This window comes from Podarcis bocagei (genome assembly GCF_964188305.1).
Source record: "Podarcis bocagei genome assembly, chromosome: 11".
In the NCBI taxonomy this organism is placed as follows: Eukaryota; Metazoa; Chordata; class Lepidosauria; order Squamata; family Lacertidae; genus Podarcis; species Podarcis bocagei.
The window spans coordinates 15,803,078-15,825,803 of record NC_138136.1 but is presented as its reverse complement, the minus strand read 5'-3'; the positions used below and the strand labels follow the sequence as shown (position 1 = coordinate 15,825,803).

General features: G+C 43.4%; 1 protein-coding gene across 5 annotated transcripts in view; it reads left to right on the top strand.

Moving 5' to 3' along the window:
• Positions 1-22,052, top strand: part of GRAMD2B (GRAM domain containing 2B) — a 62,107-nt gene extending 40,055 nt beyond the window's left edge. For 4 of the 5 annotated variants that reach the window (XM_081213721.1, XM_081213719.1, XM_081213718.1 and 1 more), the window contains 13 exons: positions 2,357-2,479; positions 4,016-4,103; positions 4,865-4,931; positions 10,386-10,489; positions 11,031-11,126; positions 12,146-12,217; positions 12,306-12,386; positions 13,863-13,974; positions 15,226-15,348; positions 16,487-16,577; positions 17,513-17,617; positions 18,041-18,134; positions 20,083-22,052. In XM_081213721.1, the coding sequence (XP_081069847.1) occupies positions 2,357-2,479; positions 4,016-4,103; positions 4,865-4,931; positions 10,386-10,489; positions 11,031-11,126; positions 12,146-12,217; positions 12,306-12,386; positions 13,863-13,974; positions 15,226-15,348; positions 16,487-16,577; positions 17,513-17,617; positions 18,041-18,134; positions 20,083-20,124 (1,198 nt within the window). In that variant the 3' untranslated portion in view covers positions 20,125-22,052. The remainder of the gene's footprint in view (positions 1-2,356; positions 2,480-4,015; positions 4,104-4,864; positions 4,932-10,385; positions 10,490-11,030; positions 11,127-12,145; positions 12,218-12,305; positions 12,387-13,862; positions 13,975-15,225; positions 15,349-16,486; positions 16,578-17,512; positions 17,618-18,040; positions 18,135-20,082) is intronic. The other variant, XM_081213720.1, reaches the window with a different exon arrangement.
• The last annotated feature ends 674 nt before the right edge of the window (positions 22,053-22,726 follow it).

Sequence of the window (22,726 nt, the reverse complement as noted above, 5' to 3'; positions counted from 1 at the left end):
CTTTGGGGCCACATACATGGCATTCCTAGATATCTCCCATCAGGATTACTGTTGTATCCTGTCCTCCATTGCTGTATTTATTTTTTAAAGATATTTTTATCCTGTTTTCCAGTTATAAAATCAAATTGATGGCAGCTTGCAATAAAAATTTAAATCTCAAGATTTCAAAAAAACCAAACAAACGAACACCCAAGCCTAACAATACAACAAACATGCCACGGATATGATTGACTCTCAGTGCAATCCTTTGTGCAGTTACAAAGTAATCCCATTAAATTCAATATGGGGCCTTCTTTTGAATGAGTAAGAAGACTAATTTTATTCACCTTAGAAAACATACTCTCTGAAGCAATGACAATCATATTGTCTAGTGAGAATGAAAATATTCAGTTTTGACGTTGTGCCATTTGCAACTTGGGTTACGAATCCCACAGCTGAAAGACCGTCTGCCAGTGGAACTGTTAAAGCTTTTCTATCTCAAGAGATCTGAAAGGGGAAAGAGAAAATGTAAAGAAGCTGCTTTTCAGTGACAGTTCTCATTCTGAACTGCTGGTTGTTTTGTTCCTAGAGAATGAGAAACACTGAATCAATTTCTATTGGTAAAAAAAGATGCGAGCTGTCAAGTTCCAGAGGACAGCACTCTATCATTTTTCATTGTCATTGAGTGCAGGTATGATGAATTCTTGAGCTTCAGCTCTTTTGTTGAAGGGAACTTGACTCAGTGTACCTGAATGAAAATGTTAGGGAGGAAAAGACGAATGGGTTGGTTTGTTTTTTTGTCCCTGTTGGTTGAAATGACCACCCTGACTGTGAAAAGAGTGACCATTTGAAAGCCGTAAGTAAGCAGAACCTGCCAAAGTTCATTTAATCATAACAGAAAAATTTAACATGCTCCATTTTACCATGTCTCTTTACCTGTCACTAAAGCAGAATTATTCAAGCTTGGTCCCCAGATATTGTTGAACTACAGTCTCCATCATCCCCTGCCAGTTTAGCCAGTGATCAGAGATGATGGAAGTTATAGTTCTAACAACATTTGAGGACCCAAAGTTGAAGAAGGCTGTACTTAAGGAAGCATTCCTGAGAATGCTTTTTGGAAGTAGGTTCCACTGAAAGCAGTGAGGCTTCCGTGTAAATAAATGCATTAGCACTGAGCATAGTGCATATCCCAAGCTTTTTGCTGCCTTAACTGCACTTCAGTCTGGATCTGCTCCTTCCCTCCTTCAAATTAGTAAAGTGATTATATGCTGCAGACAACCTTTATAGGCTGCAGACTTAGTGAGGCGGCTATCTCTTCTCTGATCTTTGCTGGGAATTGCAACCGGCAGCTCATGTTGCTTGGGACAGGTACATTATTTGTTCACTACACTAGCAAAACAAAGCCATCTTATTTCAACACACCCAGTACCTTGCTTTATTTGTCTTTCTACAAGTCATTTTACCTTCTTTCCTGCTTGTACTGGCAATATTCACACACAACAAACTCCAGAATGTTTACTTTACAGATATACAGACAGTGGTATTTCTGCTATGATAGCACACTGTGACTTCTAATGCTATTGTTTTAGCACTTGCCCTGCCAAGGTGGCACCATGTGGCGGGGGGGGGGGTGATAGATGAAAGCAGGAATTGGTGTCTGAGTTCTGCAGCAGGAGGTGGCACTATTTAGTTTTTGCTTCAGGCAGCAAAATGTCTTGGGCTGGCCTTGTTTATTCCTGCTTTTTTTGTCTTACATCCAAGAACAACTGTTGTCTTCAGTGCAGCAGCAGACAAAAAATCTTCCTACTGCATGTTTCCCAAGAATAAGCATATTTATATTTCACAATGATGGCCCCATTCCACGTTTCTTTTTGAACATCCCATTGATTTCAACTGGATTATGCCCAATTAAAATATGATTAGGTCTGCAGTATTAGATAACATTGATATTTTAGATTATATAAATATTTAAAAGTGCTTCGGATCATAGAACCAGAATAGATCAAAGGTGGCAGGAGCAAATCTCCACAGTGATAAGCAGCAGTGCAAAGTTCCAGCTAGCAACAAGAGAACTGAACTAGCTGGTGTGTACATATTGCAGTTGGTATAAAAATGTTACATTTGTTATGAAAGCATGGTGCTAAATCCTAACTAGAATCATAGAATCATAGAGTTGGAAGAGACCACAAGGGCCATCGAGTCCAACCCCCTGTTTAACTAGATAAACAGGCAGGCAGGTGCACAATTTAAGTATTAGATTTTAGGGTGATGGGTTGGGATTTGCTTTGTTTATTAAAGTTTGCTTTTAAAATGTAGAAGGCTTGGAATTTAAGGAATTATGCAGTGGCACTGATGATAAATGTCATTTTTCCTGCAGTTCAGAAAGTGAAAATGGGACAGAAGAAAAAAAGAAGAGCGGGAAACCATATCCTGGGCTGTCACAGACATCACCAAGTGATCTTGAATGTTTTGAAGATCAGAAGAAGGTTATAACTTCACGGTAATAAAGAATCCAAATAAACAAACTTTTCAATAGTGTAACTCTTCCAAAGAAAGCTGTTAGACACACAGTTCCAGAGGATGTTGCTTTTGCAGTCCCATTTGGACCACTGCCAATGTGGTGTGGGGCTCAGGAGAGTTTGAAAGGCTGGTCCAGATGGCCACCAGATCCAGACTCTGGCCACTGGTTACCTGTCCCTGCTACAAACTGTAGTAAATAGAGATGAGTGGAGGGTCCCTAATTAACCACAGACACATCCCCTTCCTCTCAGTTATTAAACATCTGGTTTTAATTCTCTTGAACACATAAACAAACCTGAAATTGATATCATATGAGTAAACAGTGAGTCTCAATCTATAAATAATCTTCAGCTTCTCACTTAATTCTGCAAAGTCGTAGCTTAGTAATTAGAAACAAGGGTAGTAATGCCATACAAATCTGGAAATAGGATTTGGTGTTTTGCCAGTTCGTTAGATAGATATTCATGTTCTGGGTTTTTAACAGAAGATCTTACTGGCTGACAGCTCTTCAGTTTGTCCTATCATAAGCTGGCCCAAAATTCTATACTGCAACTATGTAATAATATATGTGTGCCATTACCATACTCATCTTTCTGTACATCCATTTTGCATATACATTTCACAGTATTGTCATCAGCATAGTTTTTGTAAATGCATTCCTCCCTGCCCAATTTGTATTTCCTTCCTTCTTCTCTACATGCAGCTACACTCATCCTCAATCTGCTCCCTGATAGAAGAACCTCCATTATGGGTGGAGCAACTAGCTTTCTTCTCCCCCAGATTAGATAAATACCAGGGCAGAACTAAACCTATTCCTATGCATCATTAATGGCAGTAAGGGACCATTATCAGTTAATTAGGGCACTGGGTTTGAATTCATTTGAGCTCATATGATGAATGTTGCCTGTGTAAAGGAGGAGTCTTCAGTCATAGGCTTGGCATGACCTGGTGTCCACTCTCCCCAGCACACCATAGGCCACATTGTACTTCAGTGATGGTTTCCTTAAAATGTATAATTTACATGCATGGTTCTTGTGACTGAGCGGGTGTTTACAAAGCTTCCAGTAGTAGTCATTTGAAAACTTCAAAATAAGCATATTGGCTACCTACTATTTCTCTGGATTTATTTATTTTTAAAGTGTGGTGAACACGGGTATCAAAAGTGAGCTGATTATGTAAAAGAACTCCCCCCTGAGACCTTTAAGGGTAAGGTGTTGTTGGACTCCAGTTCTTATCAGCTCCAGCCAGCATGGCCATTGGTCAAAAATGATAACTGTTGTCCAACAACATCTAGAGGGCCACAGGCTCCCCATCCCTGCAGCAGAAATGCTGCCTGGGAGCTTTTTAAAAAAGAAAAACCTCATTTTGAAAAAATAAAAAAATTCCTTCCAGTAGCACCTTAAAGGTGCTACTGGAAGGAATTTTTTTATTTTGACTATGGCAGACCAACACAGCTACCTATCTGTAACTCATTTTGAAAACAGTGTTATATTCATGGGATGTTGCCTTGCTCTAGGTCAAAGACAATAGTGGATAATACCTTCTTGGCAACAGATGGCAAGAACATCTCAAAGCCCGAAAGAAAGAAGAGTGCCTCAAATCAGGTACTGGAGAGAATCTACTTGTTTGGGATCCAGACCCTGCAGTCATCATCTGAGGCCCTTCTTCATGTGCCTCCACAAGAGGTCCGGAGGGTGGCAACACGAGTGGGCCTTTCTGTGGTGACTCCATTTGTGGAATGCTCTCCTCAAGGAGACTCACCTGGCACCATCATTACATATCTTTAATTCCCAGGCGAAAGTGTTTCCCTATAACCAGACCTTTGGCTGATTAAACATTCTTGTATGGGCTTTTAAATGTGTTTGGGGGCTTGGTTTGTTTTTGTTTTACAATATATTTTGTATTCTCATTTTATATTTTTATGTTGTGAACTGCCCTGTGATCTTCTGATGAAGAGCAGTATTAATTTTTATTTTTATTTTTAATAAATACCCACTTTAGGCAAAGTGAATTGCTGTATTATTGTGCCAAACTACAACGATGACCTCGAGAATTTTTGGACCTTGCACAAAGTATCAAAATAATTCTCCCTCAGACATAACCGTGGCATTTTGGGCCTCTGACCCAATCAGTTTCCACTGCCACTGTTATCCATTGCCTGGGACTTCATTCCCTTCCAATAATATTAGGCCCTCAAACTGTACCTCTGTTCCTGAATAGCATAATATAACCCCAGTTCCTACATCTACTGCAGAAAAGGGACTTACAGTTAGTTGCTTAATGCAAAGATAGACATCAGCTGGTGTATATAATAATGTTAATGCAGCAATAACCAAAATGTATCCATTTGTTTCCTCAACTTTAGTTTAAGGCAAATGCTCACTTTCACAAGCTGTTTCTGGATGTCCCAATTGATGAACCCTTGAGAAAAAGTAAGTTGAATGCTATATTTTTTCCTGTTTCGTTACATTGAATTTTCTGTCACACTAACCCTTTGGCTTGCCTCAAAGTTTTTGCAAGGAATTCTATTACTAGCTAAAATATTAGTGAGAGATTTCTGGCCATTGACACGTGAATTTGGATGTTTAGTTTTTGATAGTCTCTTCTAGTTCATAGCCAAGATGTTTGCTTTCCCAAATATAATTCAATGACTATCTTGTATTGAGTAGCTTTCTCCTAATAGATCAGAGATCAGCTGCAAGAGACTTAGGATATGATCTAAAGCTACAGTGGTGCCCCGCAAGACGAAATTAATTCGTTCCGCAATTTTTGCCGTCTAGCGAATTTTCCGTCTTGCGAAGCACGGTTTAAACGACTGCTGGTGCTGCTGCTTGCGTGAGTGTTGGGAGGACCGCTCCCTTTCTGCCAACTCCATCTGGCCTAGGGGGCGGGGCCTGCATTCATCGCCACAGCATAAGAGGTCTGGGAGAGGCCTCCGGGACACGACTGCTGGTGCTGCTGCTTGCGTGAGTGTTGGGAGGACCGCTCCCTTTCTGCCAACTCCATCTGGCCTAGGGGGCGGGGCCTGCATTCATCGCCACAGCATAAGAGGCCAGGGAGAGGCCTCCGGGACACGACTGCTGGTGCTGCTGCTTGCGTGAGTGTTGGGAGGACCGCTCCCTTTCTGCCAACTCCATCTGGCCTAGGGGGCGGGGCCTGCATTCATCGCCACAGCATAAGAGGTCTGGGAGAGGCCTCCGGGACACGACTGCTGGTGCTGCTGCTTGCGTGAGTGTTGGGAGGACCGCTCCCTTTCTGCCAACTCCATCTGGCCTAGGGGGCGGGGCCTGCATTCATCGCCACAGCATAAGAGGCCAGGGAGAGGCCTCCGGGACACGACTGCTGGTGCTGCTGCTTGCGTGAGTGTTGGGAGGACCGCTCCCTTTCTGCCAACTCCATCTGGCCTAGGGGGCGGGGCCTGCATTCATCGCCACAGCATAAGAGGCCAGGGAGAGGCCTCCGGGACACGACTGCTGGTGCTGCTGCTTGCGTGAGTGTTGGGAGGACCGCTCCCTTTCTGCCAACTCCATCTGGCCTAGGGGGCGGGGCCTGCATTCATCGCCACAGCATAAGAGGTCTGGGAGAGGCCTCCGGGACACGACTGCTGGTGCTGCTGCTTGCGTGAGTGTTGGGAGGACCGCTCCCTTTCTGCCAACTCCATCTGGCCTAGGGGGCGGGGCCTGCATTCATCGCCACAGCATAAGAGGCCAGGGAGAGGCCTCCGGGACACGACTGCTGGTGCTGCTGCTTGCGTGAGTGTTGGGAGGACCGCTCCCTTTCTGCCAACTCCATCTGGCCTAGGGGGCGGGGCCTGCATTCATCGCCACAGCATAAGAGGTCTGGGAGAGGCCTCCGGGACACGACTGCTGGTGCTGCTGCTTGCGTGAGTGTTGGGAGGACCGCTCCCTTTCTGCCAACTCCATCTGGCCTAGGGGGCGGGGCCTGCATCCATCGCCACAGCATAAGAGGCCAGGGAGAGGCCTCCGGGACACGACTGGTGCTGCTGCTGCTTGCGTGAGTGTTGGGAAGACCGCTCCCTCTCCTGCCAACTCCATCCGGCCTAGGGGGGCGGGGCCTGCACTACCATCACAGTTTAGAGGACAGAGCAGCTACCGGCAGCAATGGACAAAATAGTTTTAAATGTTTTAATTGCTTTTAATTTGCAGCACCTTAAATGGGGGTTGTTGTTTTTTATAATATTATATTATTTCATTATCTGCTGCAAATGTTAAAGATGTTTTTATATATTTTAAGGTGTTTTAAAGGTGCTTTTATTGTTTACTTGTTGTACCACCGTGAATGGTGGTTTTTATTTATGTATTTTTGTTTGTTCCATTTTGCTTTGTTTTTGGGGTTGGACACTGAGTGGGGCGGGGATTGGTTTTGTTTGGGCATAATTGTTTTGGTTGTTTTGTTTTCTATTTGTAAATGGAGGTTAGTATGAGGCTTGGGATTGCGACCGTGGAGGGGCGAGGGAGGTATGGCGGTGGGGGCAGATGTTATAGGCGAAGGGGATCGAGATATGGATACGCTCGTACCCCTTCCAATCTGCGCCCCATCCCGAGAGACGAGGGTAGGGTGAGCAAGGATTACTCACCTCCTTCACTGGTGTTGTGCAATGCCAGGTCTATAGGCAACAAAACCGCTACCCTGCGAGATTTCTTTATCTCGCAGGGAGTTGACCTGGCTTGTGTGACGGAGACCTGGGTGCGCGAAGGGGTAACTGTTACCTTACGAGAGATGGCGCCCCCGGGTTTCTCCGTCCTCCACCAGTCACGGACTGTGGGCCGGGGGGGAGGGGTGGCAGTATTAATCCGGGAAAATTGTTCTTTCAGGGCTCTACCATCGCCATCGATCCCCGGCATTGAATGTGTTGGCCTAGTGTGGGGCTCCGAGGAGAGCTTGGCTGTCTGGCTGGTGTACCGGCCACCTAGCGCACCAGCAGCCACCCTGTCAGGCCTGCTGGAGGCGGTGGCCGGCTGGGCCTTGGAGTTCCCTAACCTATTGGTATTGGGAGACTTCAACTTCCACGCTGATGCCACTCCCTCCTCACAGGCTCTGGACCTGGTGTCTTCCATGGCGACACTAGGGCTCTCCCAGTTTGTTTCGGGCCCCACACATCAAGCAGGCCACACGCTGGATTTGATCTTTGGCGCCGGTATAGATGTGATCATGTCTCCTTCGATGAAGGTGCCATGGTCTGATCACTACGCTCTGAAAGCCAGGATTGACTTTCCACCCCCACCCTGCTTAGGTGGCGAGCCGATTTGGGCTCGCCCGCGGAGGCTGATGGACCCGGATAGATTCCGTCAAGCCTTGCGGGACCTTGCTCCCCCTGGCGACTCATTGACTGAGCTTGTTGAGGGCTGGAATACCCAGCTCCTGGCAGCCATCGATGAGATCGCACCTAAGCGCCCTCTGCGACCCCGCAGAAACCGGGCTCCCTGGTTTACCGAGGAGCTTCGGAAAATGAAGCGGAACCTCAGACGGCTAGAGCGAGTATGGCGGGGTGCCCGTGACGGAGCCTCAAGAACATCTTATAGGGTTTTTATGAAAACCTATGAGATGGCAGTGAAGGCTGCTAAGAAGTCTTACTTCTCGGCCTCCATTGCATCCGCTAGCTCTCGCCCGGCGCAATTATTTAGTATAATTCGGTCTTTAACGTCCCTTGAAGGACAGCCAAATTTAAATAACAATCTGACACACAGCTGTGAGGCATTTGCGAGCTTTTTTGCGGAGAAGGTCCTGTTGCTCCGCCATGACCTCCCTGCCAATTTGGATACAATAAAGGAACTGGAGGCCCCTCGACTGTCCTCGGGTCCAGTATTGGACCACTTTGACCGGATATCTCCAGCCGATGTGGACAGATTCCTCCAAGCTGGAAAGCCCACCACCTGTCCTCTTGACCCGTGCCCGTCATGGCTGATTAGAGCGTGTCCAGACGAGGTGCGGGGCCCCCTGGGGGATATCATCAATTTGTCCCTTGGCACCGGGATATTCCCAGGGGAACTGAAGGAGGCGGTGGTGCGTCCGCTCTTAAAGAAAACATCATTAGATCCCTCAGATCTATCCAATTACCGCCCGGTCTCGAATCTTCCATTCCTGGGTAAGGTGATTGAGAGAGCGGTTGCTGAACAGCTTGGTAGGTTTCTGGATGAAACATCTGCTCCGGACCCATTCCAGTCCGGCTTCCGCGCTGGTCATGGGACCGAGACGGCTCTGGTCGCCCTAACAGATGATCTCCACAGGCAGCTGGATCGAGGCGGGTCAGGGCTGCTGATTCTTCTAGATCTGTCAGCAGCCTTTGACATGGTCGATCACGAACTCCTGGACCACCGCCTTGCCGACGTGGGGATCCAGGGCACAGTCCTTCAATGGCTGCGCTCGTTTCTCTCTGGTCGGGGACAGAGGGTGGCGCTTGGGGGGGAATTGTCATCACGCCACTCCTTGGTGTGTGGAGTGCCTCAGGGTGCAATTCTCTCCCCGATGCTTTTTAACATCTTTATGCGCCCCCTCGCCCAGCTTGTCCGGAGTTTTGGGCTGGGTTGCCATCAGTATGCTGATGACACCCAACTCTATCTGTTGATGGATGGCCATCCTGACTCGGCCCCAGACACACTGACCAGATGTCTGGAAGCTGTGGCTGGATGGTTACGTGGGAGCCGGTTGAAGTTAAATCCTTCGAAGACAGAGGTCCTCTGGCTGGGGCGGGACGATATGGGATCGAGGGGGCAACTCCCATCTCTTGCGGGGGTGCAATTAGTGCCAGCACCGGCCGTTAAGAGTTTGGGTGTAATCTTCGATACCTCCCTTTCTATGGAGTCGCAGATTACAGCTATAACAAAGGCGGCATTTTTTCATCTCCGCCAAGCTAAGCAGTTGGCCCCTTATCTCTCTCGTCCTGACCTAGCCACTGTGATCCATGCGACGGTCACCTCCAGACTGGATTATTGTAACTCGCTCTACGTGGGGCTGCCCTTGAGACTGACCCAGAAACTCCAGCGGGTGCAGAATGCCGCGGCGAGACTCCTTATGGGGTCTTCGCTGCGAGACCACATTCATCCGGTATTATACCAGCTGCACTGGCTCCCGGTGGAGTACAGGATCAGGTTTAAGGTGCTGGTTTTAACCTTTAAAGCCCTATACGGCCTAGGACCCTCGTACCTACGGGACCGCCTCTCCTGGTATGCCCCACAGAGAAACCTACGGTCTGCAAATAATAACATCCTCAAGGTCCCAGGCCTCAGAGAGGTTAGGCTGGCCTCAACTAGAGCCAGGGCCTTCTCGGCTGCAGCTCCAAACTGGTGGAATGCTCTGTCAAAAGAGACTAGGGCCCTGCGGGACCTGACATCTTTCCGCAGGGCCTGCAAGACAGAGTTGTTCCGCCAGGCCTTTGGTCAGGGCGCAGCCTGACTCCCTCCTCTGGCAACCTGCACATAATTCTGCTTAATTGGTTGCCATCAATTTGATTTAATTAATTTTTATAATGAAATATTTTTAGATTGTGTGATTATTTGACTGATTATTTGATTGTTGTTAGCCGCCCTGAGCCCGGCTGTGGCTGGGGAGGGCGGGATATAAATAAAATTTATTATTATTATTATTATTATTATTAACAAAGTCGCAAGACATTTTCGTCTTGCGAAGCAAGCCCATAGGGAAATTCGTCTTGCGAGGCAAATCGCGGACGAAAAAACCTTTCGTCTAGCGAGTTTTTTGTCTTGCGAGGCATTCGTCTTGCGAGGTACCACTGTATTTGACTTTTTCAGAGTAATTCCCCCTCCATGAATAACAGCATTTACATTTCATAGACAGTATTTAATACATTGCTTACAGCATTGCACAAGTGCAGCTGTTAGATAATATTGTACTTGTGACCCTTTCAGATTTTACCTGTGCGTTACAAAAAGAAATCTTGTACCAAGGGAAGCTATTCATATCGGAGAACTGGATTTGCTTCCATTCTAAGGTCTTTGGCAAAGACACTAAGGTAAATGAAGTCAAGTGTTATGATGCATTGGGCTTGATTATTCTTGCCTAATTCTTTTTTTAATATGGTTGGGGTGATGATATAAATGTTAATGGAAATAATGGAACATTTGTAGAATTAGAAAATTAAAAAGGATCCGGTGGTTTCAGTCCCACAACCCTGGGTGAAATAATGTTGAATTTATTAATAGAAGTGACTATACCAATTGTTAATACAGCATTAGGTCTACAAAAAGAACCTCAAATCAGCTGGTGGTGGTAACGTAATTTGACTAGTCTTCTCAGTTCAATATGTGTATCTCTGGAGAAGCCGAGTTAAGGAAGCAGCATACTGCTTCCCTTCTAAGCAAGGGTTTAATTGGAGATGGAGCAGGGTGTGACTTGCATGTTATACAACTTAGGATCTTAGGAAGCAGATGTCAGCTGCTTTGTGACAGGTCTATGCAAGAACCAGCTTTCTCACAATGGTTTATTTCTCAGTAACCATGAAAACTACTGGAGCCAAGTTACCATCTTTAATAACTGATACAATCTCATTTCAGATTAGTATACCCGTGTTGTCAGTGACACTGATAAAGAAAACTAAGACAGCCCTTCTAGTGCCAAATGCCCTGGTTATAACAACAGTCTCTGATAGGGTAAGTGCACATTTTGGGAGAAGCTTCTTAGCACCTTTTAATTCCCCATTTTGTTTTGTTTTTCCTCCCCTTTCCCTGTCCTTCTCCATTAGCTGTTGGTCTTGTTAATTGGCTGTCCTGGTTTTTATTGAAGGTTAGATTTTTACTTATTTTTTTATTTATTATCACTTTGCATTTATACAGAAAAGAAAAGCAAGATAAAACTTGGACTAAAACAAAATAAAATAAACACACGGCTTGCTTTTCATCCCCTCATGTTTTTACCCATCCTTAGCCCCAGTTACTGGAAACATCAGGGAGCAGTTGCCAAGAAAATATCTGGAACTCTTAATACAAAAGAAGTGTTTTCACCAAGCAAAAATGTTCCTCTTTAATTAGGCCTTCAGCTGATTGACATCTGTTACCCTTTTAAAGTGTGTTGTGGAAGCGGGGGGGGGGGTATTGGGTTGCTTTTATTACGTATTTTCTGTTTTTTATATTGTGACTATGTTGTGAACAGCCTTGAGATCTATGGGTTTAGGACAGTGTACAAATTTAATAAATAATAAAATTAAAAAGACCCTGAACCAATGTTGTGGGAAGAGTAATACTCCTCCTGTAATGCAGAGATTTACAACTGGTGCCATTCTCTGCAGTTGTCTAACCAAGATACATAGTTTTTGGGCTATGTGGTGTGGTGTGGTGGCTGGGGCTCTCAGGAATGCAAGCATTTCACCTGAATCAGTGGTAATAGAGATACAGGCCTATTTTGCCCCTCCAAGTATGTCTAGGAAAACTAGCTGTTGGGCAGGCTTATCTGAGTGTGGCCATAGGATTGAGATGTCCTAGTAGTGGTCAGCTTGTAGGGGGAACTACTGACAGCAGCTATCTTGGATACAAATGATCCAGGCACATGATAAAAAGTAGCCTGCCATGTTGGATGACACACAATGACTTTTATGTGCCTTTGTTCTTAGCTAAAGCAAGCTATGGCAGTCTCCCCAAATGCTGAATAATAATTTTGGTGGTTTTCTTTTCAGTACATGTTCGTGTCCTTTCTGTCCAGAGACACTGCTTACAAACTATTAAAATCAGTTTGTCAACATCTAGAGGTGAGAGAAAACCTTTTTCAGGTGTGTCGGTGTGTGTTCTCAGTATTAGTAGTTGATCAAATGGTGTCATTTTAAAATGTGTTTTCAGGATGTTAGTGTTGGCAACAGTCCCAGTCTCCCTTCTCCAGAAAATAGCTTCCGGGCAAATCGCCCGACAACTTTACCACTGGTAAGTTTTGCTTTTTAATAAAATTAAAAGCAAAGAACTGATGAGGAACAATATAGAATGGCTATGAGCCAATATAATTTTCAGTAATAAGATTTTTGTTTTGAGATAGTATTGGAGGCTTTGTAAGAAATTCCTTGCTCCAATTCTGGCATGGACCAGCCTTTGCCAACCTGCTGCTGCTCAGACATTTCTGACTACAACGCTCATCAATCCCAAGCAGAATATGCTGGCTAGGACTGATGGGAATTGTAGTCAGAAACATCTGGAGGACAGTGAGCTGACAAAGGCATTAATGGACCATTTCATGCATGATGCACACCTACATGTACACGCTGAACTTGATGTTATTAAGATTGTTGAAGACTTGATGTCATGATTGCTGAAAGCTCACTGCAATCAAATGCTTCACTAATTGCTTACTTGTAAAGCTCCCTGGTCAACCTCTGGCAAGTCACTAGAGCTCTGTTCCAACATTCATCATGAGTAACTTGTACAGAGATTTGAAAAGAGAAGCTTCCACATGAACAGCTGTTCATGCATAGGCTTCCACATGATTGATACCAGTCCACAGTCTTGATTGCATGGACAAGTAGATGCTCACACAGAGACTTCCCCTTTCAGATGTCATTGTGAGCATGTGAACATCAAAGATACATCCTTTTTCATGAATTCAATGTGGCGTATCAAATGTAGATGCATTTTCCCCTTAAATGAGCTAATCAGTGTTTTATATATTTGAGTAAGGTGGATCACACTTTTTTAGATCTAGTTCTGCCCTTTTCCCAGGCAAACCAGATTTTAAGCTTGAGGTTTACATGAATATCTTCAGATATAAAAGCAATAATTATTCAGAATTTTCAGTCTCCATGTAAATTGAGCAGAAATCTATCATAGATCTCTCACTGTGGCCTGGTTCTCAAGACATAGGCTTCCAGGACCACACAAAAATGTGGGTTCCTGGAGAAAAGCTTGCAGCCACTTTCCCCCTCCCCAGTCCTTGTTTTACTTCTTTGATGCCCTGAAATAAGCCCAGGTGTGGCTTAATGGGTCATCTGAACCCAGGCTTGTGGTTGGTGAAAAGAGAACTTAACCAAGAGCCCTAGTTTGGGCAACAAGCTAAGCCAATTGTAAGAGAATTGTAACTTCTGGAACATTTGTACTAAGAGGTTAAATAACATCTGGTGACGCTCTGGAATCCTTTCCAACTGTATTTCAAGAGTTTCAGGTGAATTAAGTTATTTGAAAACTAGATTAGATTGAGAGAGCTTGACTTGACGGATCAAAATCTTTATGGAACTGCAACCTAAGTTTTCTATTTTCTACTGCGCCACATTGCTTTAGATATGCTTAATATTTGTTACTATTGTGATGTTATTGATCCATATTGCTGAAAGTGACATTTGGGGGGTGGCGGCTGCAGAATATTGAGCAGATCGTTAATTCTTAACTAACATTTCTGGTGCATCTTTTCTTCAGGATTTCAATGAAGATTTTTCTGAATTGGATGGCATCATCCAACAGCGCAGACAAGAGATGGAAGAATCCAGCAGCACTGGTTCTCAAACTCCAGAACTGGAAGCCTTCCAAGGTTTGAATAATAAACCATTTCTTTACTATCCAGAAGCAGAAACTGCAGCCTTTTATCTAGGAATTTAGAGCATTTTCCCAGAGGCTACATACACTCTGTACATTTAAAGCTCATTACTTCCTCCAAAGAGTCCTGGGAACTGTGCTTTGTTCAGAGTGCTTGAAATTATAGCTCTGTGAGGGGTAAACTGCATTTCCCAGCTTCCTTTGGGAGATGCCATGTGCTTTAAATATGCTTTAAAAGTATGGTGTGCATTCAGCCAAAGAGTGGGGAATGTGGTTGTTGTTAATGTAGTACTTTTTAATGTGCAAAAAGCTTTAAATTCTTTGTAGTGGTTTCAACACATAGGTAAGACCATATAAGGCCTGGTTTTTATTGTATGGAGGGGAGGGGTCAGGCACAGTTTGACACATATTGGCACTTGTCCAAGAGAATTAATAGGTTAGTCCCAACATGCTCTGTGTAAAATCACACTGTGGATTGAAGTATTAGTTATTCAGTAGCACCAAGGGAACATAATTGTGTGAAGCCTCATCTTGAGGTTGCAAATTCATTTTTCGAGCACTTAGGCCAAATCAATGTCTTCTCAGCATATTCATGCTGATCAGGAATGCTGGAAGTTTCTTTATACCATGTCAAACCATTGGTCCTTCTGGCTCAGAGTTGTCTACATAATGACTAGCAGTAGATCTCCAGATTTCTGCCAGGTCCTTTCCCAAGGCTGCTTGGAGACCCCAGGGATTGAACCTGGGACCATACAAAACATGTACACTACACTGAGCTACAGGCCACTTCTTGTCAGTGTTTTGATCAAACACCTTCATACTTTTTGAAGCCACCACCATCGGACATCTCCTCTCTTCCCACCCCCCACAAATGTGCAGAATCCAGGCAAACCATTTTTGCCTCTTGGAATCCTGTGCTGAAGTATTAGGCACACTACACTAAAATCTTAATCAATCTGGTTGTTAAGCATCTGATCCATGGTTCTGACAACCACAAAAATTATGGATGTAAGACACGTCCTACTGAAATGAGGCTAACTTCACAGTAATGTTTATGCACCTGCAATGCACTTTGTGGTGTTATACAATGCCTTGAGTTGTTCACAACTCCCATTATGCCTGATAATTGGCCATGCTGGCCGGGAATGATGGGAACTGTCATCTGATAACATCTGGAGTACACCGCATTGGTTATCCCAATACTGCATGCATTTGTTTTTAGTTTGAAATGCTTGTTCTTCAACAGATTACCATGTTGTTGAGACCCAGACTCATCTGAAAACCTCCAGGGTGGAGTCAAAGGCTGTCCATACAGATGTTAAGGCTAAATATTTGTGTGATGATAAAATCAGGAATCTTCCAAGAAATGGTAAATAGAGCAAATCCCCATTTGAAGCTGGTGTTGTGGGCTAGGCTGATAGATCCAGGCAGGGTTGGATTTCAGCAATTAAAAATGACCATAGGTAGAATCCAGAAATGGCCTTCTATATGTGGAAAGTATCTCCTGCTCACAGAGAGGCTCCCTATATTGCACATTGTGCAGAACACTGGGAGTGAAGAGTGAAATTACTTCTGCAGGTGTTCTTCTACTTGTGCAAGAACTTATGCAACCTCTTGCCCAAGCAGAAGCCAGAGAACTGCTACAGAATCTACCTCTGATAGCACTAACTCACATTAAAGTATTTGTCAAACAAAGCTAGCAGCTGCTTCTCTTCTGCTCACATTTTTGTGGATCCAGCTCACAGTGGCAAAAAAAAATGTATACAGACTTTCAGTTTTATTTGATCTTAATTTTTGAGGCAAAATTCTGGAAAGATGCAGGAGATGATCACATATGCAAACCTCCTGATAGAATGTGACATACAAATCAGAAAGGTGAAAATCAGCATTTCGGTAGGGAGAATGCCTGTTGTAGGTAGGAAGTGAGGAAGGAATGGGCAAAGACTGCACCCATAATTGGAAACTTCTCCCAGCTATGTGTTCCTTTGGTTTACAGCTGGAGTCTACTTATGACACCAGATCTTGCTCTGTGCAGGTTCCGCTCCATGTAGTACAATCATAGCCTTGCATATTTATAGAATTCCTTTCTTTGCCCCACTGTTCTAAATAATATCCCATTCAGATCAACTTGCAATTTGGAATGCTATCTTACATATGGCTGAGAACATTAGCTCATCAGTCTATTAACCACATATTTAATCTGTAGGTTTTAATCAAGGCTTCCTTGGGTATAAAGGTGTCCAGTGCTGATGGCTTAACTCTAAACAATGTGCTCAGTTGATTTAGAGCATAATCATATTGCATAATAGACCAAGCCAGTTACCCTTCATTAAGTGGCCTCAGAGCATAACCTGAATTAACATATTGTAATATTTTTAATTAGTGAGGAAGAAACAACAACAACAGTCAACTTGCACCCTATAGTCATTTGGCAGTTGTTGTCTTATGGAGCGTGTCTGGTCGTATCATTTTCAGATTCTTCAATAAATATTTTATTCTTCTCATAGCGCCTCCTCCTAGAATCCTTGGAGTCCTTTACAGAGTGAATTACCAGAAGTTTTTGACTGTGAACCACATACTTATTCTCTATGCAATTCTGTAAGTATATATAACCCATTCCCCAAACTGCAAGGTTGCAAAAGCAAGACTCTGGGAAACTTTGCTGGCTTAAATCTGGGATGCTTTCAGAATGCTGGGATTCCTGTGGCTAAATAAATGGCTTGCACATTCTCTCCCCCCCCCACACACACACACACATTTGCTGCACACCAGTAAAGAATCTGAATATGTTCCACAGTACAAGTTTCCATTGCAGAAAATGGAAGCAAAAAATGTGTGACCTTTATAAATTGCTCAGAGTTGTGTTATATGGATAATAGGCTTATGCGATTTTCTAAAAGCATTTTGCCAGACTCCTGGAAGCTAACTGAAAGGAGATTGAGAGATATTTTAAAAGACCATGGGTGAATTGAAACAGCCAACAACATTGCAAACCATGTTGCAGATATGTAGGTTGGTGGAGTAGACAGTAGTAGAGCTTCACTGTATATATTCTGCTGTCTTCTGGGGTGATAGCAGCTGGTTCCCTGGCTGCAGCAAGCAGTGGAGGGTTAAGCACCATTGCATCTTTTAAATAAGGTATAGCCACCTTGCTGCCCTCCTGATGTCATTGGACTACAACTCCCATCATTCTTGACCATTGGCTGTGCTCGCTAGAGCTGATGGGAGTTCTAGTCCAACACTGTATTCTGAAAGACCCCACATTAGCCACCTCTGTTGTAAAGGGTGAAGATCTGGATGAGTTTATATTACCAAAAGGAAAACACTTGAGAAAAAATACCTGCAATGTCACTCTGAAAGTCTTTTTGCACTATTGAGCTTTGCTGTCTGAAATTGAGGCACATCAGCTTAATGGGGTGGAAATTTAACTGTTAAATTCCTAATAATGTTACATGGCTAAATGAATGTAACAGCAATTTGGTGTGTGGTGATCAAGTGTGTGTTTTTTTGTCCTCAATCCACCTCTCCTACAGTGTTTGTGTACTCATTTTCTCGACTTTCTACATGAGATATAAAATCTACATTCTGGAAGAGCAGCTTGGCAGCATGGCTTCCTATGTGGATTCACATCCCCATGCGTAAGAATGATTTTGTTGTTGGAATCTTCCTTATCTTTCCATTTTTAATACTATAGTCATCCTGCTAGACCTAGCTTCATCATCATCTATCCCATAGTTTCTCCCCTGGAGTTAGGCTTTCATTCTCTTCTTCAAGCAGTCATTTTAAATCTGCATTTACAATAAGAGTAATTCCCATTGCATTTAATAGGACTTTTTCTGAATAGACATGTATACGATTGCATGTGCATAGTGCACATTATTTTTGGCGTTTGATCTTTAACTGACATGAGGTAAAACTGTAAAATTTAATCCAGTACTATATTTCTGTACATTCTCATTCTAGTTGCTTACCTCACTATCTCACAAAACTCCAGACATCTCCTTTGTGCATTTTTAAATTGTCTTCTGCTTCCCTTTCCCCACATTTACTCTCCATTTCAGATATCCAATAAAAGAAGGTCTAGGATCTCAACTGCCTCTTAACATTGTTGGTCTCTCTGAGGAGCTAACAGCTAATCTTATCAAACTGGAAAAGGTGACTAATAGAGAACTGTGTAACTAAGAATTGATGCGTTTTTAAAAAAAGTTTCCCAAGGTAGCCAGACCTTCCAAGTCCTAGAAGAGGAATGGGGAACCTGTGATGTTGGACTCCAACTTCCATCAGCCCCAGCCAGCATGGCTAACAATCAGGGATGATGGGAGTTGTTGTCCAACAACATCTGGTGGGCAAAAGGTTCCCCATTCCTGTCCTAAGAAACAGCTGCTGGTCTATATGAGCATGAAAAGTGAAATTAATGTTTATAAGGGTGGCATGGTGCTTAACAACCATTCCCAAACCCTTAGCACTGCTTTTGTGCCAGCCCATTTGGCAAAGTAGTGGGGGAAATTCCTACCTGAAGGTTAGGGGAACTGGATCCACAGGCTACTTTGACAGGTGGTAGGGCTGCCTACCTGTCAGTCGCCTGATCTCACCATGACAGGCAACGCGTTTTCCTTTGCTTATATGTCTTGATTTCAAACCATGGTGGTCAAAGGGAATTTGAAACTGATTTGTGCAAAGGAATCAGGCTTACAAGTCTCACTTTTTCCCAGAATTGGCTCCACATAGCAGCTCCGAGTGGCACTAATCCCAGGGGGCTTGCATTTGGTGCCAACTTAAATGGCGGCAGATACAAGCCCTGCTTGACGAGGAACAATCTCAGGTGCACTTTAAGATGGCTAGATTCTTCCTTTGCAGCTGCATCCTTACCTGTCACACACCTTCCCTAGCTCCCAAAGCTCTTGTGAGTTTTATTTACAAATAATTTTCATAATTTCTTACGGCTCACTATAAAAGGGCTCTTTGTGGGAATGATTTTGCATTAGCAAAACGCAGCATAAGACTTCCACAGAGCTTCTAATCGTTACCATGGCACTGAGGCTTCTATGGAGGACAGAAAATTTGCCCTTGTGGACAGCTGGAACAGAACACGTTAAGCCCTTTTGCAATGTGCAAACGAGCCCTTCATATTTATATGGCAAACTGCAAAGCCTGCCTTTCTATTTAAAAGAAAAGCCTTAATCAGTCACTCTGTTTCCCAAACAATGTTGTACTTCCAATGGACAGGGGCTTGATTTCTGCCATTTGTTATTAGGAGATTTGCTTGTCTAGTTTCCTGCTCCCTGCAGATGGTACCCATTTAGGTTCATTTGCTAACAGTCGAAACAAATGAACTTGCTAACCTCTACCAGGGAGATTGAACGGAGCCTAAAACTAGGTGTGGAGGCCTCTTCACACTGCAGTGTACAAATCTCAGTTACAGTCAAGTTAATTCAGACCAAGAGGTTTTCCCCTGAGTACTTTTCTGTTCGGTGTTGTACTTCCCCAAGAATAGTTCCACATCCAAAATTCAAAAAGTTACGTGATGACGTGGTTCAGAAACCACAGAACACGTCTATTTGCTGCTGCTTTTCTGCAATATGTTCACTAGTATATAGGCAATAGACCAGAGATGGGGAGGCTGTGGCCCTTGAGATGTTGCTGACTCCGCTTCCATCAGCCCAAGCCAGCAGGACTAGTGGTGAGTTGCAGCATCTCAAAAGGCCACAGGTTCCTCACTCCTGAAACAGACAACAGAAACCTGCTAAGGTATTTCTGTTGCCCATCAACAAATACTCATCACACAAAGACGAACAGCATCTTCATAGACCTTGGGGAAGAGGCACTCGAAGCATGCTAGTTGACCTCAGGATACTTTCCCCAGTGATTCTCCATTTAAAAGCATCCCTGAGGATGGATAAGAACTGTTTGTGCAAACCATTGCTACAGAGTTTATAGAATTTAATTTACGGGCTGCTTGGATTTGACTGGATTGAGTGCCTTGACTTCAGAGAACATACTCCAGTTAAGCAATGCGTATGACACTGGGCTGTTCATCTGTTGTACAAGTGGCTGCAAGTTTTATTCAAATCCTTTCTCTTGTATTTTTCTTTCCTTATTAAAGATCCAAAGCAATTTACAAAAGCTACTTGAAGATGGCGAATGAATTGCCAGCTACCTTCATTCGTACTTCGTTTCCTTCCTGATAAGCAACTCTAAATGTGACATCAGACTCTGCTGGCCAGGGTGTTATGTCCTTCAACTGACTCCAAAAACTTCACTCTCCACTTGACCGTGGAAGTTTGAATCTGCGCAATAAAGTGTCTCTAGTCAGAGGATGATGCCTTTCTATTACCTATAACGTTGTGAATAACTGGGAAGACTGATCTTGGTGCTTTGTTATATTACTTAAATCCACAGGAATTCTACTTTCTTTGTGTGACTTTCAGACTTAATATTGTGTGACTAAGAGTAATGCTTGGTGCGGATGTAACATTTGCTGTACAATCATGTCTGGAAAGTTATGTCTTTCACATGCATGTATTGCCCAGCTTGTTTCACTTTTCTTTTTTTGCCGAAACAGAAATTGGGCACGTGACCGACGTGTTAAGCAGCAGGACCCAATGGGCTTCATTCTGCGAGGTGCTGAGCAAAACACCGTTCCCACTTTGCTCATGTTCTTCACTAGTAGGAGGTGACACATTCCGTGCAGACTTGCCAAATGGCCCTATTCTGCATGCCATTCTGCTGTCAAGGAAATGTAGCAATGAGTAAAGTTTTTCTGAAAGAGCATCCATTGCTAATGGGCCACCCCACAAGTCAGAATGTTCTTGAAGGCTCATTAGCAAGGCTAATTGAAAAGCTGACAACCCTAGTTGCATAGGGTTGGTCCAGATGATGGATGGGTGCATTAAACTTGGTCTGGGCCTAACCCATAAATTTTACTGGAGCAGAAACATACCAGCAGAGTTTAGCCCATTTAACTGGTCTGCAGATACCTAAATTAATAATTGCTTTCATGTACTTAATTTCTGTATCAGGATATCTGACACCTAATTACCGTATTTATTTTTGAAAATGCACTTGAAGTACTCCAAAGGAAGGGTTTTTTTAAAAAAAAAATTAAATCATATTGACTCTAGGTACATGTGTTACTAGGTTTGAGGATTGCAATCTGTCATTCAATTGTGTTGCTTTCATTCACTCTGTTGGAAGAATGGCTAGCTAGTGATTACAAATTCTCAAAGATTATGTGATGGTGTATAAATTCTATTATTATTATTATTATTATTAATGGTAACTCCATGGTATTTTGATCTACGATGGAACCATTATTTTTAGTGCTGTGTTGGCAATTTCTCCTGCATTTATTCCAACCATTTCCCATCAATACGAAAAGGAATTGCATTAGGACATTTCCAAATGGATGAAAGAAATTTTGATGAAATACTTTTGGGAGAAGGGTACAGGCTTCGGATGTGCTTACCTTACTTTTGAGGTGTTTGCAAGTGTCTTTCAGTCCGCAAACCATCTCAACACTAGTTTGCACTTCTGCAGCCTTCCTGGGTGCCTGCACTTCAATTAAAGCCCAGGGTAAGACATGAGGTAAGTCCTCACATGGGACTTTTTCATCAATAAGTGCAGGCAGCCAGGGAGGCTGCAGAGTGCTGAAGAATGTTCCCTGGGAATGAAAAAAAATTCCACATGCACCATCCTTAAAATTAGCTCAAAACCCTGTATTGACTGAAATTCTACAGAAATTTTCAAGTACCCTAAGAATAGGACAGAAAAATGGAAGCTTCTTTTACATAGGAAACAAATTTTTGAGAAACTGAAGGACAAATAGCAACACTTTTTGCCACTAGAATATCCATAGTCCATATTCTGCCACATACTACTGTCTTCACAGTGCCTTACCAGTGAAAAACCTGGTAATTCATTAGTTTTAGCCAGATGAGTTGGTTCATATTAATATTATTTAAAATAACTCGGATCTATAAAATACAGTGTTTTCTTCACATAGTGGAGAGACTACCTTATCATTTCTGTGAAATGTAACTTATTCATTTTTAAAATAAACTTTCTAAAACTGCAGTGTGTGTGCGAGTATGTATTGAAGTGTGTCTAACCTGGAAGCTAATTCTGCATGTGGTTAGCTGATCACAATCTGAACATGAGACAGAAGGGTGATAATGGCTGCCCAAAAAAAAAAAAAAAGGCCAATGAGATCAAAACCTGCTTTAAGAGAACCATAGTTTCCAGGGAAGGGGTGTAACAGTTCTACTTAATTCTGCTCATGCCATTTGAAGTACTGTGTCCAGTTCAGGCTACTGTACTTTAAGAAGGATATTGACAAATAGGGGTTCAGAGGCGGGCTCCGAGGGTGGTCAGCGCTATGGAAAACATTGGAGGCACAGAGAAGGCTTAGCTTGAAGAGGAGAGTGGGAATATGTTAGCAGCACTCTCCAAATACCTAAAGGACTGTCATATAGAAGAGGGCAAAGACTTGCTGTCTGCTGCCCCCAAGGACAGGACTAGATCTAAGAGGCTTAAGTTACAGGAGGATGGATTTCTGCTGAAGCTTAGGAGAAACTTTTTCACGATAAGAGCAGTTCATCAATGGGTCCAGTTTCCTAGGGAGGTGATGAGATCTCCCTCACTGCAAAGTGTTGAGTAGAGGATGAAGAAACATCCTCTGACTATGCTTGAGCTCTGGATTTCCTGTATGGAGCAGGGAGTTGGACAACCCCACCCCACCCCATTCTTTG